Source organism: Ruditapes philippinarum, unplaced genomic scaffold (genome assembly GCF_026571515.1).
Source record: "Ruditapes philippinarum isolate M1 unplaced genomic scaffold, ASM2657151v2 ctg11867_1_1_1_1, whole genome shotgun sequence".
Lineage (NCBI taxonomy): Eukaryota > Metazoa > Mollusca > Bivalvia > Venerida > Veneridae > Ruditapes > Ruditapes philippinarum.
Window position 1 is genome coordinate 1 of NW_026854862.1, and position 14698 is coordinate 14698.

General features: G+C 31.5%; 2 protein-coding genes across 2 annotated transcripts; one reads left to right on the forward strand and one right to left on the reverse strand.

The window, feature by feature from the left end:
• Positions 1–574: 574 nt before the first annotated feature.
• LOC132741329 (uncharacterized) lies at positions 575–2491 on the reverse strand (the record flags this gene model as incomplete). The annotated part of the gene is given in 2 exon segments (XM_060729472.1): positions 575–937; positions 2330–2491. A coding segment is annotated over 1 exon segment (353 nt), but the record flags the coding sequence as incomplete, so codon positions are not given.
• Positions 2492–5244: 2753 nt separating this feature from the next.
• On the forward strand, positions 5245–7671 carry LOC132741330 (uncharacterized). The gene is made up of 2 exons (XM_060729473.1): positions 5245–5367; positions 5825–7671. The coding sequence occupies exon 2, from the start codon at positions 5832–5834 to the stop codon at positions 7572–7574; it is 1743 nt and encodes a 580-aa protein (XP_060585456.1). The 5' UTR covers positions 5245–5367; positions 5825–5831; the 3' UTR covers positions 7575–7671.
• Positions 7672–14698: the final 7027 nt, after the last annotated feature.

A 14698-nucleotide genomic window follows, 5' to 3' on the forward strand; every position in this document is an offset into this window, starting at 1 on the left:
CTTGTGTGTTGGTTAATTTTTGAAATTCAATTTTGAGTTACCTCCCTTTATGTGAAATAAATATTTAAAAAAACTTTTTCATAATTTTAGATAAGTTTTAATAACTGTCATCAGTTGATAAAGATAGATAAAGTTAGTTAAAGCGGTTTAGACTGGTCAAAAGAGGACAATTTTGGTATGCGATAATATTTACAGGCCAAATTCCAAACAAATGTCTAACTAATAATTTTAAAAAAAAAAACTTGTTCCACATAATAAATTTTATATACTTGTTTTATAGTCACATCAAAATAAAAAGTAATGTTTCAATTAGCCTGTTAAGATTTTTTGATTCGTTTTCTTTTAAATAATTTTTTTGATAATATGCATAATGTTTAAAAAACTGTGAACTAACTAATCCATTTGCCTCATTTTTTTAGATGTTCAGTACTTAATCAAAAGTGAACAAAAGAAAATAAATCAATTTTTTGTTTCCTACTATAAGAAAAATAAAATCCAACCATTTACAAAAACAGCAACAACAACAACAAAAAACAACATCAGTTTATTGTGAAAAAACATACCTTTTACACTCTTTGAAAACTTTTCATCTGTTAGTACTGAAACTGGATCAGCATCTTTGAGAATATCTTGAAGCAGTAAGTCTGGGTATGATATATCTAGCGGAAGGTACGCGCCACCAGCGCGCAAAATGGCAATATACGAGATCACATATTCAATACATTTGTCCATATAAATAGCCACACATGTGTCTGGTACCACACCTTTGTGACGTAGATTTAGTGCTAATATTTCTGACAATCTATCAAGTTCTGCAAAGGTCAACTGATTTCCGTCCGCATCCACAACCGCTACGGCTTCTGGCGTAGTTTGAGCTTGCCGTAAAAACATTTCATGTAGCAGTCCATTTTCCTCGTACTTCTCCATCTTAGTTAACCTGATATCATTCCAAAATATTTTGTACAAAATTGAATCCATTACAATTAAAGCAAATAAAATGTCTTTCTTAAGTGTGTAATGAGGATAATGCTCAAAATCTTGTATTAAAACCAGACCTTAGGTACCTTCTGTACAACTTTTCTCTTTGCAACTTGTGTAGGACATTCTACTTCATGTTAGAAATTGATTTGTTATTGACATTATTGCAGACAAAACAAACTTCTAAAATTACCAGACTTATTTTCTGCCAATTTCGTTAGAGGTGCTATTTAAGTATGTAACGCCTTTTTTGGATTTCTGACTGACTTGAATAGAAGGTAATTATTAACAATTTCTGGTCTCAGCCAGTTTTACCAATATCTGCACCACTAATTCCAATACCTGCTGGCAATTCCAATCTCTTGTGGTAATTCTCAATACCAAATATGTCTTATTTAATTTATAGATGCCAGTCAATTGTGAAAGTGAGGCAGTTATTTTAGGATAGCTGATCGAGACAAAATGTAAACAAAATAGTATTCATTCTTTGAGCAAAAGAAGTTGTCTTTTCTACACAACAAGTATCATGTTGTGCCAGGCTAGTATATTAGTCCCAGGCGGGTGTGCACATTTGTGTTGGGTGAAGTGATAGAGTGAGATATAACCTGTATCATTCACTGTAAGATCCTCACTACTTAAATTTATATTAATTATCATAACAAAGAATGCATAAATACTAGTTATGATACTTACCGTAAAGTTGATATATTTCTAATTTTCCACCCACATGATTACTATGTTCTATCTACATACACAGTGAAGTTCAAACAAACATTGTAAATATCATATAGTAACTAAAAATATATATGACTCAAAGTCAGAAGAGAACAAGAGAACTTTGTGATCATGTTTTTTTTCTTCATTATAATGCAGAAAATCACAGGAAGTAAATCAAACTAAAGAAAAGTTGATAAAATGAAAGGAAATGATTTTAATTTAAAGCATGATAAAGTAATAATGATGATGATGATGATGATGACAATGATGATGATGATGATGGTGATGATGATGAAGATTATGAAATTGATAATGTTGTTGATAAAGTTAACAAAGTTGATGATGGGTGGTAGTGGTGCTAGTGATGATGATGATGATGATGATGATGATGATGATGATGATGATGATGAAAAATACGTATTAAAGATAGCAATAATAGTATAACATTTTAAGATAAATAACAATTAAAATGATTATAATTAAAAATAGCAGTAATAATAGAAGTTTATATAATAATAATAATAATAATAATTTTATTATCATAATAATGATAATGATAATAATAATAATAACAATATTTAATTATAATAGTAGTAGTCAATAATAGATAAAAATAATTACAATTATTATTTACCCTTAGTATGTGAGATATAGATCTACTTCCTATAAAGACACTCTTGTGATGATTATTTATTAATAATGCAAATTTCTTACTATTAAGATAACCAAGTTACTGTTAATCAGTTAATAAACTGTAATTATCTAATATTATCGTGTACATGTCATTAAATGGATAATCCCCCTATAAGGATCCAAAGTTTAAGTACTGCTGCATTACCTTGTTTATCTAATTAAGCTTCCCTTGGACTTAGAGTAAAGTTTAAGTGTTGTTTTTATTTTACCGTATTTATGTACAAGAGCATGCCCTTAAAGTGTTCAAATATATGTATATAATTATTATAATTATTATTTTATTGTATCTATTACAAATATAAGGTTTGGCTAGTAAAGTGTTAAGTACTGTTTATATATATTATATGATACCATATTTTTATAAAATATCTTCCTTGAATAAGTTTATAATAAACATGGTTTTATATATATATATTACTATACTTACATCACAAAACAGCATCCCCACTGCATGATAATTCACATGTTTTCTCTGTAAATTTAAATATTTTTGTATTCTACAATAAAGATAAAAATTCTAAAATAACTATACATGTACATGTATTTAGATCAATAATTTTTCTAGTGTTGTGAAAATATTACATAGAATTACTTAACCATTTTTTAATTAAAAATTTCCCTAGTAATGTAACATTAACATTTTTCAAACATGTTTTATCAATTCACTTATGTATTTAGATAGAAAATTACTAATTTAAATTATTCAAATATATCATTAAACAATATTTAAAGGAGAAAAAAAATGCCTAGTTAATGTAGAATTTGAAGAAAATATGTACAGGGAGACTGCAGTGCAGTTTATTTATAACCATATTTATATAGTTAAGTGTGCCTTATTTCTAACCAATAGTGCAGTTTATTTATTACCATATTTATATAGTTAAGAGTTTTTTTTTATTTCTAACCTTCAGTGCATTTTATTTATAACCATAATTTAATAGTTAAGAGTTTATTTATTACCATATTTATATAGTACTGAGTGCCCCATTTTTAACCTATAGTGCAGTTTATTTTTTACCATATTTATATAGTTAAAAGTACCTAATTTCTAACCTATTGTGCAGTTATTTTTTACCATATTTATATAGTTAAGAGTGCCTTATTTCTAACCAATAGTGCAGTTTATTTATTACCATATTTATATTGTTAAGAGTGCCTTATTTCTAACCAATAGTGCAGTTTATTTATAACCATATTTATATTGATAAGAGAGCCTTATTTCTAACCTATAGTGCAATTTATTTATAACCATATTTAAATAGTATAGAGTGCCCAATTTCTAGCCTATAGGGCAGTTTATTTATTACCATATTTATATAGTACTCAGTGCCCCATTTCAAACCTATAGTGCAGTTTATTTACCATATTTATATAGTTAAAAGTACCTAATTTCTAACCTATTGTGCAGTTATTTATTACCATATTTATATAGTTAAAAGTGCCTTATTTCTAACCTATAGTGCAGTTATTTATTACCATATTTATAAAGTAACAAGTGCCTAAGTGCAATTTATTTGTTACCATAATTATACAGTTAAGAGTGCCTATTTTCTAATCTATTGTGCAATTTATTTATTACCATAATTATATATTAAAGAGTGTCTTTCATTATAAGTTTGATGGGTTTATTTTAAAAAATGTTAAGCAATTTCAGATATATGATACAGATTCCATGTATTATTGTAAAAAGAATAATAATGTCATTCTTTGTCCCCCCTGAATATTTATTTTAGTTTAACTATTATACTAACACAGGCTCTCAAGATATTGAAATTTCTACTTGACAGCTAAATGGATATAAATCCCTCTGCCCTGACAGAAAAGTTAAGAGAGACTCAAACTAACCTTCATTTGTTGAATGTTGAATTATGTGTGAATCCTGTACTTGTTCAAACGACTCTACCATGACATGGTATCTTAGGTCGACGGTGAAGGTAAAACCTAAGAGGTTAAAGACCACATTTTTTCTCAGAAATGAAAGTCTTTTTTCCCTGAAGTCTGGCCAAAATGTATTTTATAATGTTACAATAACAGATTTAGACTCACATGCTTATTAAACAAAATAAGCAACATTAAATGTAAATATTTTTTGTAATGAATGTAGAAAAATGTGAACAAAGTAATATGTTGTCTTACTTTCAAAATACTTAGTTTTAATCACTTTAACTTTAATTATTGCTAAAATAAAAAGAACCAAATTCGGGTCAGTAACAACCCGCTTCAGAAACTATGTTGTGACCACACTAAGTGAAATTATATATATGTACATAATTATGCAAAAAAAAACACAACAATTTTCAAACATCGAAGAATATGTAAAATATAAGTACTGCAAATACTTGCTCATATTATAAGTAAGCATTAAAATATATGCATTCATTTCTCATTGTAAAATTTGACTTAAACTTTAAAGAAAATAGATTTTTTATTACCCCCCTTTATTAACATGAAATGTTAAATTTGGTAATATCTTGATAAATAATGCTTTTCGGAACCTACAATATTGTTAAATCTTAATTTGAGCATCATATTCACGATTAAAACCATAAAAAAATGTGTGAAAGGATCTTTTACTTTTCCAGTGTCCTCTTGTTTAAAATCAAGCTCTGTTCTCGAGTAATCTGCAATGTTACAGATATTTTTGTTTAATTATTTTCTCGGTTTAAATTGTTTGCATTTCTAGGACACACCATGACTCAATATGACTTTAAATGTGACTTTTCTTCCTGTATGATCACGAATGTATAAGTATTGCTTTATCATTGAATTATATCATATCACCACACTCATATAAAGATATAATCAAAGTTTAATCTTATACATGTATCTTATCCTGTATCAAAGTCAAATGAAATTATCTTATAGTAAATGGTAACAATTCTAAATTCTGTTTACTTCAATCAAAGCTTTAAATCCCGGTAGGAATACATGTTTTAACGAATCTTAAGGAAAGACAATATTACTATTCCCCCACTTGAGGTAGGTGTTGTTTTACTAAGATTATACAGAATTTATTATAGTTTGATTATGTTGGAAGCTTATTAAAACACTCTCGAATCCGTTTCTGGAACCAATTAATTGTATGCAATAAAAGTTAAGTCTCTTACTCCAAGAAACAATGTTTTGCCCCTAATAGGGTTTGAACCACGTTAGTCCGATAATATAACTCCTCGATGATGCCACAATCGATTTAAGTGTATGATGAACATTTTAATTAGACATTTTGATTTAAAGTGAAATGTCATTTTGACTTTACTTTATACTTTATATGGCAGGACAGGTTCATAGCCTTCATTAAAAATAGAATAAAGTGAAGATCTTATCTCACAAATTAAAGCAATATACATATGCTCGGAAAACCATGTACAAATAAATTTCAATACTAAATATTATTACACTGTCAGCTTTTTTTAAAAGTTTTCTGTTATTGTTTTAGATATAAAATGGCAGCGACATTTTCAGAAGAGAACGCATCTGATGAACTGACCGCATCATTTAAATCATGTTTCGAGAACAGTCTTGAAGTTTACTGTCTACCTTGTGACCAGAAGAGACATAAACTGGTATTTGCTAAATGTGTCTGTACAGTCTGTGATGAACATATGTGCTGGGATTGTTTTAATTCACACACACACCATTCACTCTCTAAAAATGATACGTTTCCAGATGAAAATAATATACCTAATACTTTACTCCAAGGTTCTGCAACTGTCGACTTTGTTACGACTGATGACTTAACAGAACCCTGTCAAAAACATAAAGACGAAACGATCAAGTTCTACTGTCAGGACCATAAAGAATTTCTTTGTAATGTTTGTGTTACTCTTGGACATCGACCTACTTCTTGCAAAGTCAACTACATTCCTGGTATATCTAAAAGGGTCATTGACAGCCAGGAATACCAAGAAACGTTAAAGCACATTTACACAATTTCAGACAATTTTCTAGAAATGAAAGAACACGCAACACATACTATTTCAAAATCTGACGAATCATTGTCAGGAGTATTAGATGACATCAAGAAGTTCCGAAAGGAAATCAACGAAAGACTAGACGAACTTGAACAACAAGCGGAAGATGCTGCTATGCGTATCCTTCAAGAAAATAGGAAAAACCTGAATAAAGTAGACACAGCTTGCTCAGATGTAACCATATTTCTAGAGAAAGCAGCTAATGAACTCAGACAACTTAACACATCAAAACAATCAGATAAACTTTTCGTCGAACTAAAGCGTGCTGAGGAAATGGTAAAACAATACGAAATAAAGTTTGAAGAATTCACCAACTTTGATATAAAAGAATTTAACTTCAAGCCAAATGAGGCAATATCAAGCCTTTTGTCCGTAAAAGAAACGAATCTTGGTACGTTTTCACCGATACCTTTACAAATGAAATCCAGGCTAATCTGCAATCAATCAAAGATCTGCGCTCAGACGCTCAGAGAAAAACAGATGTGCTCTATAACTGGAATGACTCTTGTTTCTCCGGAACTTCTTGCTATCGCCGACAACAGAAACATGACTTTGAAACTGGTAGACGTATGCAATCAACGGTTGACAGCTCTATTAAACTTGTATACCGAACCATGGGATGTCACCACAATTTCTAATGACGAAGTTGCTGTAACTCTTCCTAGCAAACAAACAATTCAATTCTTATCAGTGTCGTCAAACAAACTAATAAAGAAACATACAATACAAACGGATGGAGAATGTTATGGTATAAGTTGTAATCAAGGTAAAATGGTTGTTTCATTCAATGATCCAGCAAAACTCCAGATTATTGACATCGACGATAATACTGTTCTGACAACTGTTGGAGCAGGACTTACATTCATTAAACCATTATATGTCATAGCAAATGAAATATCTATATATGTTACTGACGGAGAAATGAGAAAGCTGCTCAGGTTAAATTGGCAAGGTGATGCGATAAGCAGCTATGGGGATATGAAAAACCCTTCAAAAATCGCGTTTTCTGATAGTGGTACAGTCTTTGTGTGTGACCTGCAGAGAAATGTTATAGAAGAGGTGTTAGAAGATTGCTCAAGGGGAAAGGTTGTGTTGAGGAACGTGAAGAGTCCTCGGGCAATATGTTGGTGTCCCGAGACAAACAGGCTGTACATGAGCTGTGGAACCGATGACGGAAGATATGATAACGTCATTCATATTTACAAAATGTTATAGATAGAAAAATGGCGCTAGATTGTTGTTGTCAACTAGATATATAAAGTAAATATATCAAAACCACTTAATTTCTTTTCTAATAAAATTTTTATTTGTTCTTGTTGTCTTTTTTCTTAATGTTTATCAAACTTTTTGTTCTCATTGCATGTGATATTAACAAGTAAATTGTTAATTATCTCAACTCTGTAACGCTACTTAGAAGAAATTCAAGTTGCGATTAACTTAAAAACATTTTTTGCAGCCATCTTGAATAAAATGTAATTATAACATAACATAAGGCTGTAATGTGGTACTATTATTTGTCAAATGAAAACGCCAGTTTAATCTTTCTGAAAAATATCTCTTGAAGGATAAATTAGCATTAGATATTGATTCTTTTACAACGGACTCGTCAATATTTACAAATCCTCATTTTTTTTATTTTATTTATTTATTTGCTGGGCAACATTTAATTTTCTCAGTTAAAATAGTTTACCTTCAGATGCTTCTATTTTCAACATCAGAAGTTAGTTTCGACTCATTGAGGAAGTAGCATATATGAGTAAGTTTTGTTAAACATGGAACATGAAATTAAAATTATCTTAACTTTACATAAAACACTAAAATAAATCTATGTCTAATTATATTTTACCATTACAACATACATAAATTTGTGACCTCCTTGAGTGATTGAGTGATTGATTGATTGATTGACTGAATGATTGATTTATTGATTGATTATTGACCAAGGTATCATCACCGGCTAAAATTCCAATGGCGATGCTGAATTCGTAAGATGATGAAGGGCTTATTCAGCTAATTTGCAATATGTACTGTTTTCCCGGGTACATACTTGTACCTTGAAATTAATGCATCTGCCTTTGCTGCCTTTAAAGGTGCCGTTAAAAGGCAAATATTGCATGTTAAACGTTGCCATATTCAATAAATTAAATTTTTGTTCTATATCCACTCTAATTTTCTATTCTATACCATAATATTTATTCAAACCTGCTTAATATTTGTTCATCATAAAAATATTTGTGTGCAATAATTTTCTATATGTATGTTCTATATTTGAAAATATATATTGTATAAATAAAATATTTATTGTAAAGATCTACTGAAAAATATTTATTCGATAATTTCAATTATGGGATAGAACACTTAGCATACTTAACCCCGCCTATAAAAAATAAGCGCGGATGTCTGATAAAGCGTTATCATCCTGATTAAACTAGACATTAGTCTAGTGAAAATGATCAGCGTCCCTTGTAAATAGTGCATATGCTTAATCCTCCTTATAAATGTATATGTAAAAATGAAAATAGATTTTAAAGTCTTCGTATAATAATGGTTTTTCATTTGCCTAATAATTTAATCACGATTTGAACCTATGTGAGGATATCATGTAAGATGCATTTATATAAAAAATACACGGAACATAAATCGAAATATATCCCCTATATGAAACGAAAAATACCAACAAGTATCAAATCTGACTTGGATAGTTTTTCTAGGTAAATACTGTAAGAATAAATACGCTTATCTAATGATGAATTTCCGGTAAGGAAAATATACGCCTGTTATCCATGTGCACTTATATTAATGATGCACCTATTTTCGAGTTTCAAAAATACCTATTATTTTCTAATTCGCACTGCTTAACCGAAAATAAATTATTTATCACCTAATAAGAGTTGTGTAACCTTCAGTCTTAGGCAGAATAAACAACAACACTCAAGTAGGATAAAGGCCTTCGCATTGTTTCAATATCGTTGTATACAAATCAATACAAATAATAACTGGTATTTCTGTGAGTTAGATGGATCCATATATCATAATCTCTGGACATGCAATCATGGAAGCTCACAACCTGCGAAATAAACTATTATATCGATTATTTACAAGTTGATTCAAACAAACAAACACTTTTTCGCTAACAACCAATCAATGGATGCGAAAATATGGCTTAATAAAAAATTACTTTGGGGTGAGCGGGTGGGATACGATGTGTTCAATGCAATGCGAAGTCCTCGAGTGGCGATTTACCCGCCTTTCAATTATGTATCCATATCAATACCGGCGAGCACGAAGTATTCGTGCTAACTATGTTATACCTCACTTAACCGGACAATTTTAACTCTTAACCTGCAATAAATTATTTATCACCTAATAAGAGTTGTGAAACCTTCAGTCTTAGGCAGAATAAACAACAACACTCAAGTAGGATAAAAGCGTTTTGCATTGTTTCAATATCGAGAAAAACAAAGAAGGAGAGAGTTATAAACTTTAACCAATTTAATTATAACGTTCATAATGTCGTAACCAATATACAATTTCAATTAACTTAAAAATTTAGCTATGAGAACAGCCTATATATAATCATAAAATATTAGACAAATTAAACACCTAAACTTCTTGATACAGATAATAAATTTTCTATACTGTCTTTCACATAGCCATCTTTGGCTTTCTCACTACGCCGACCGTGTCGTTTAAATAGGCTATCTGGTATACCAAAATTAGCAGCAGCTGTACATCCGCCACTTCTCAAACTATGAAGTCCAAACTTGGTCTTATCTAGACCTAAATCTTTTAACATTTCAAGTAAAACTTCTCTGGTTCTAGTGTAAGATAAAGGTTTAGAACCTTTCAAATTATACTCATTACGAGACTTAAGATACAAAACTGAACGAAATATAAAATCTTCAGAACTATCGTCTTCGTACAAATTTACACATTTCAAATATTTTTCTAATACAGTGACTGGACATGAATTAATCCGGTTTTAGCGATTAAACAACTTTTCCCTTCTCTGTAAATATCAGTCTTACTAGTCTCAATAAAAATTGATAAAAAGTCTTCATGAAAAACCAAATCAGATCTTTTAATATAAGACAGTTCTGAACATCTTAAATCAAAGGGCTGCAAGCTCTGTGGTATTTTCTGATCTTTGCAATCTAACTCGCACTGTAGCTCGTATTATTTTCCTGTAGAAGTTTATTTTTATGTACTATAATTCTTCTTGCAGGGCACCAGAGTTTGATACATACGGAATTTTGCATGACTAGAGTTGCATCAAAATATCATTTATGCTCATTTTTATGACAGCCACACTTTATCCTAGCATAACGTGGCTACTTCCTTAACAAAGAAACTTTTAAAACAAAATAAAAATATAGCTGCCTTACATTGGATTTGAACCCCAGACCTCTGACACTCTAAACGAGCGCGTTACCCCTGCACCACGGAGAAGTTATACGAAGAGCATAAATAAAATCAAGTAATACTAAATCAAAGTGAGGTTATCTGTTGTCCATCGATGCGAGGTTATCTTTTGTCCATCGATGTGGGGTTATCTTTTGTCCATCGATGTGAAGTCATCTTTTGTCCATCGATGCGAGGTTATCTTTTGTCCATCGATGTGGGGATATCTTTTGTCCATCGATGTGGGGATATCTTTTGTCCATCGATGTGAAGTAATCTTTTGTCCATCGATGTGAAGTAATCTTTTGTCCATCGATGTGGGGTTATCTTTTGTCCATCGATGTGGGTTTATCTTTTGTCCATCGATGTGAAGTAATCTTTTGTCCATCGATGTGGGGTTATCTTTTGTCTATCATTGTGGGGTTATCTTTTGTCTATCATTGTGAAGCAATCTTTTGTCCATCGATGTGGGTTTATCTTTTTTCCATCGATGTGAAGTAATCTTTTGTCCATCGATGTGGGGTTATCTTTTGTCTATCATTGTGGGGTGATCTTTTGTCTATCATTGTGAAGTAATCTTTTGTCCATCAATGTGAAGTAATCTTTTGTCCATCGATGTGGGGTTATCTTTTGTCTATCATTGTGGGGTGATCCTTTGTCTATCATTGTGAAGTAATCTTTTGTCCATCGATGTAGGGTTATCTTTTGTCTATCATTGTGGGTTTATCTTTTGTCTATCATTGTGAAGCAATCTTTTGTCCATCGATGTGGGTTTATCTTTTTTCCATCGATGTGAAGTAATCTTTTGTCCATCAATGTGGGGTTATCTTTTGTCTATCATTGTGGGGTTATCTTTTGTCTATCATTGTGAAGTAATCTTTTGTCCATCGATGTGAAGTAATCTTTTGTCCATCGATGTAGGGTTATCTTTTGTCTATCATTGTGGGGTTATCTTTTGTCTATCATTGTGAAGTAATCTTTTGTCCATCAATGTGAAGTAATCTTTTGTCCATCGATGTGGGTTTATCTTTTGTCCATCGATGTGAAGAGATCTTTTGTCCATCGATGTGGGGTTATCTTTTGTCTATCATTGTGGGTTTATCTTTTGTCTATCATTGTGAAGCAATCTTTTGTCCATCGATGTGGGTTTATCTTTTGTCTATCATTGTGGGGTTATCTTTTGTCTATCATTGTGAAGTAATCTTTTGTCCATCGATGTGAAGTAATATTTTGTCCATCGATGTAGGGTTATCTTTTTTCCATCGATGTGAAGTAATCTTTTGTCCATCGATGTGGGGTTATCTTTTGTCTATCATTGTGGGGTGATCTTTTGTCTATCATTGTGAAGTAATCTTTTGTCCATCAATGTGAAGTAATCTTTTGTCCATCGATGTGGGGTTATCTTTTGTCTATCATTGTGGGGTGATCTTTTGTCTATCATTGTGAAGTAATCTTTTGTCCATCAATGTGAAGTAATCTTTTGTCCATCGATGTGGGGTTATCTTTTGTCTATCATTGTGGGGTTATCTTTTGTCTATCATCGTGAAGAAATCTTTTGTCCATCGATGTGAAGTAATCTTTTGTCCATCGATGTAGGGTTATCTTTTGTCTATCATTGTGGGTTTATCTTTTGTCTATCATTGTAAAGTAATCTTTTGTCCATCAATGTGAAGTAATCTTTTGTCCATCGATGTGGGTTTATCTTTTGTCCATCGATGTGAAGAGATCTTTTGTCCATCGATGTGGGGTTATCTTTTGTCTATCATTGTGGGTTTATCTTTTGTCTATCATTGTGAAGCAATCTTTTGTCCATCGATGTGGGTTTATCTTTTGTCCATCGATGTGAAGTAATCTTTTGTCCATCGATGTGGGGTTATCTTTTGTCTATCATTGTGGGGTTATCTTTTGTCTATCATTGTGAAGTAATCTTTTGTCCATCGATGTGAAGTAATCTTTTGTCCATCGATGTGGGGTTATCTTTTGTCTATCATTGTGGGGTTATCTTTTGTCTATCATTGTGAAGTAATCTTTTGTCCATCAATGTGAAGTAATCTTTTGTCCATTAAGGTCAGGTAATCTTTTGTCCATCAATGTGAAGTAATCTTTTGTCCATCAATGTGTGGTAATATTTTTTCTATTCGGTTAAAAGGTGGTGACTACCGGTTAAATGTGAACAAAACAATGTTGTATTTTGGCTAAAGGTTTTCACGATTTTTATAGCGATGTAAATGTTAAATTCATGAAGGATATGGAATTTTATTAAAATATGTAAGTTTGAATTTGAATGTCGCATAAAGAGGTTATCTTGAACTTTTAGAAATTGAATGTGTGGAGAGACTTTTTGTGAGCAATTTGTGTTCGCAAAATAGCCTGAGGGTCTAACGTCCCTGACAAAATTTGCGGTCACGCATGACTGAGCCGCTATTGGCTTTAATATGCTTTTGTTGAACAGTGTGATATTTATTTATTTATGGAAGATTTATGTTGAAATTATTTATGTATCATGATGAGCTCAATGAAAGCAAGAAAACGCTCTTCAACTGCTAGTAAATTAGATACCAGTGACAATATTGACAATCAACCAGTTACCCAGTTTTTAAACAAAAAGGTAAAAAGACTAAAACTAAAAAGTAAAGCACAGTAATCCAAAACCTCAATCTAATAGCACGCCCAAAACTAATTGCATTATGGACGACAGCTCGGTGTATAAACTTCTGCATGTTTAAAGGAAACTTTATACTAAACAAAATTTGAAAAGCAGCTGGCATACATCAGTATCCCTTTATCAACACTCCTATCAAAAGATGATACCACTTTCATAAAGAAAAGTATCGAAGATAAAATGAATGAAATGAAAGTAAGTTTCCTTAGTGCAATGACTAAGAGAGTAGAGGTTCTCGAACATGACGTCCATACACAAGCTCAGACAATTGAAAAACTAGAACAAAAGATTTAATTATAAATGAACCCAAAGAAAAAGATCAGTCACTATACGAAAAATTTGAAAACGAGTCCGTACAGTTCTGTATAGTCGCAGAAATAGTTTTCGAATCTTTGGCATTACGGACGATTGCAAAAATTAATAGACACAATACAAAAAGCAAATCAGATCTTGTTCTGCAGAAAGCAGATATTAACATCAGCCACAGACTTGGAAAATACAAAGTCGGCAAGCATAGGCCAATTATAGTTAAATTTGTAAGACGCCAAACAAAAGTCGAACTTTTCAACAGGTCAAAACACCTGAAAGAACATAAGATTTATGTCAACGAAGATTTGACGAAAATGAACGCGGACATGTTGGCATCCTGTCGTGTAAAAGACAAGTCAAATGTTGAAAAAGCGTGGTCTTTTGAAGGAAACATTTACGTGAAATATGCATCACAGGGATTTGCTACGCAATTGCAATTAAACTACCGCTATTGGTTACATCTTCCGTGGCCGGAAAAGGATAAAACACATGCTCAGGATTTAAGCAAAAGCCAAGGATACTCAACTACATCTAAACAGCCATATAGTTCTATGCCTCAAACAACAATCCAGACCCCTACGCAGTATTCCAAACCAGGACTGTCTTATGCAGCCGCGGCCAAAAGACCTATCACTTATTTTCAAAAAGAAAAACATATTGTGTTCACAAACAAGTGAATCGTTACGTGATTAAAGTTAATTCCATTTGACCGATTTCTTCATCCTGTATGCAGAATGTGCTATATAAACAATAAACATCTGTCAAGTAGCTTTTTAAAAACCTGTCAATTTTGTTTATACATACATGCACTATCTTTTTCACCTGTCGAGTAAATTGTCATTTGGTGGAAGCTACTCATCAATACTTTTTTGTCACATGTCGAGTATCTTTGACAATCGAATTGTATGTTGTTAGGCATATTATTATTGTGTCACTTGTCTAGTAGCTTTTTTAAACGACCACCAAT

Excerpts from the sequence above, each read along its gene's own strand:
- LOC132741330 (XM_060729473.1), top strand. The coding sequence starts at position 5,832 with ATGGCAGCGACATTTTCAGAAGAGAACGCATCTGATGAACTGACCGCA.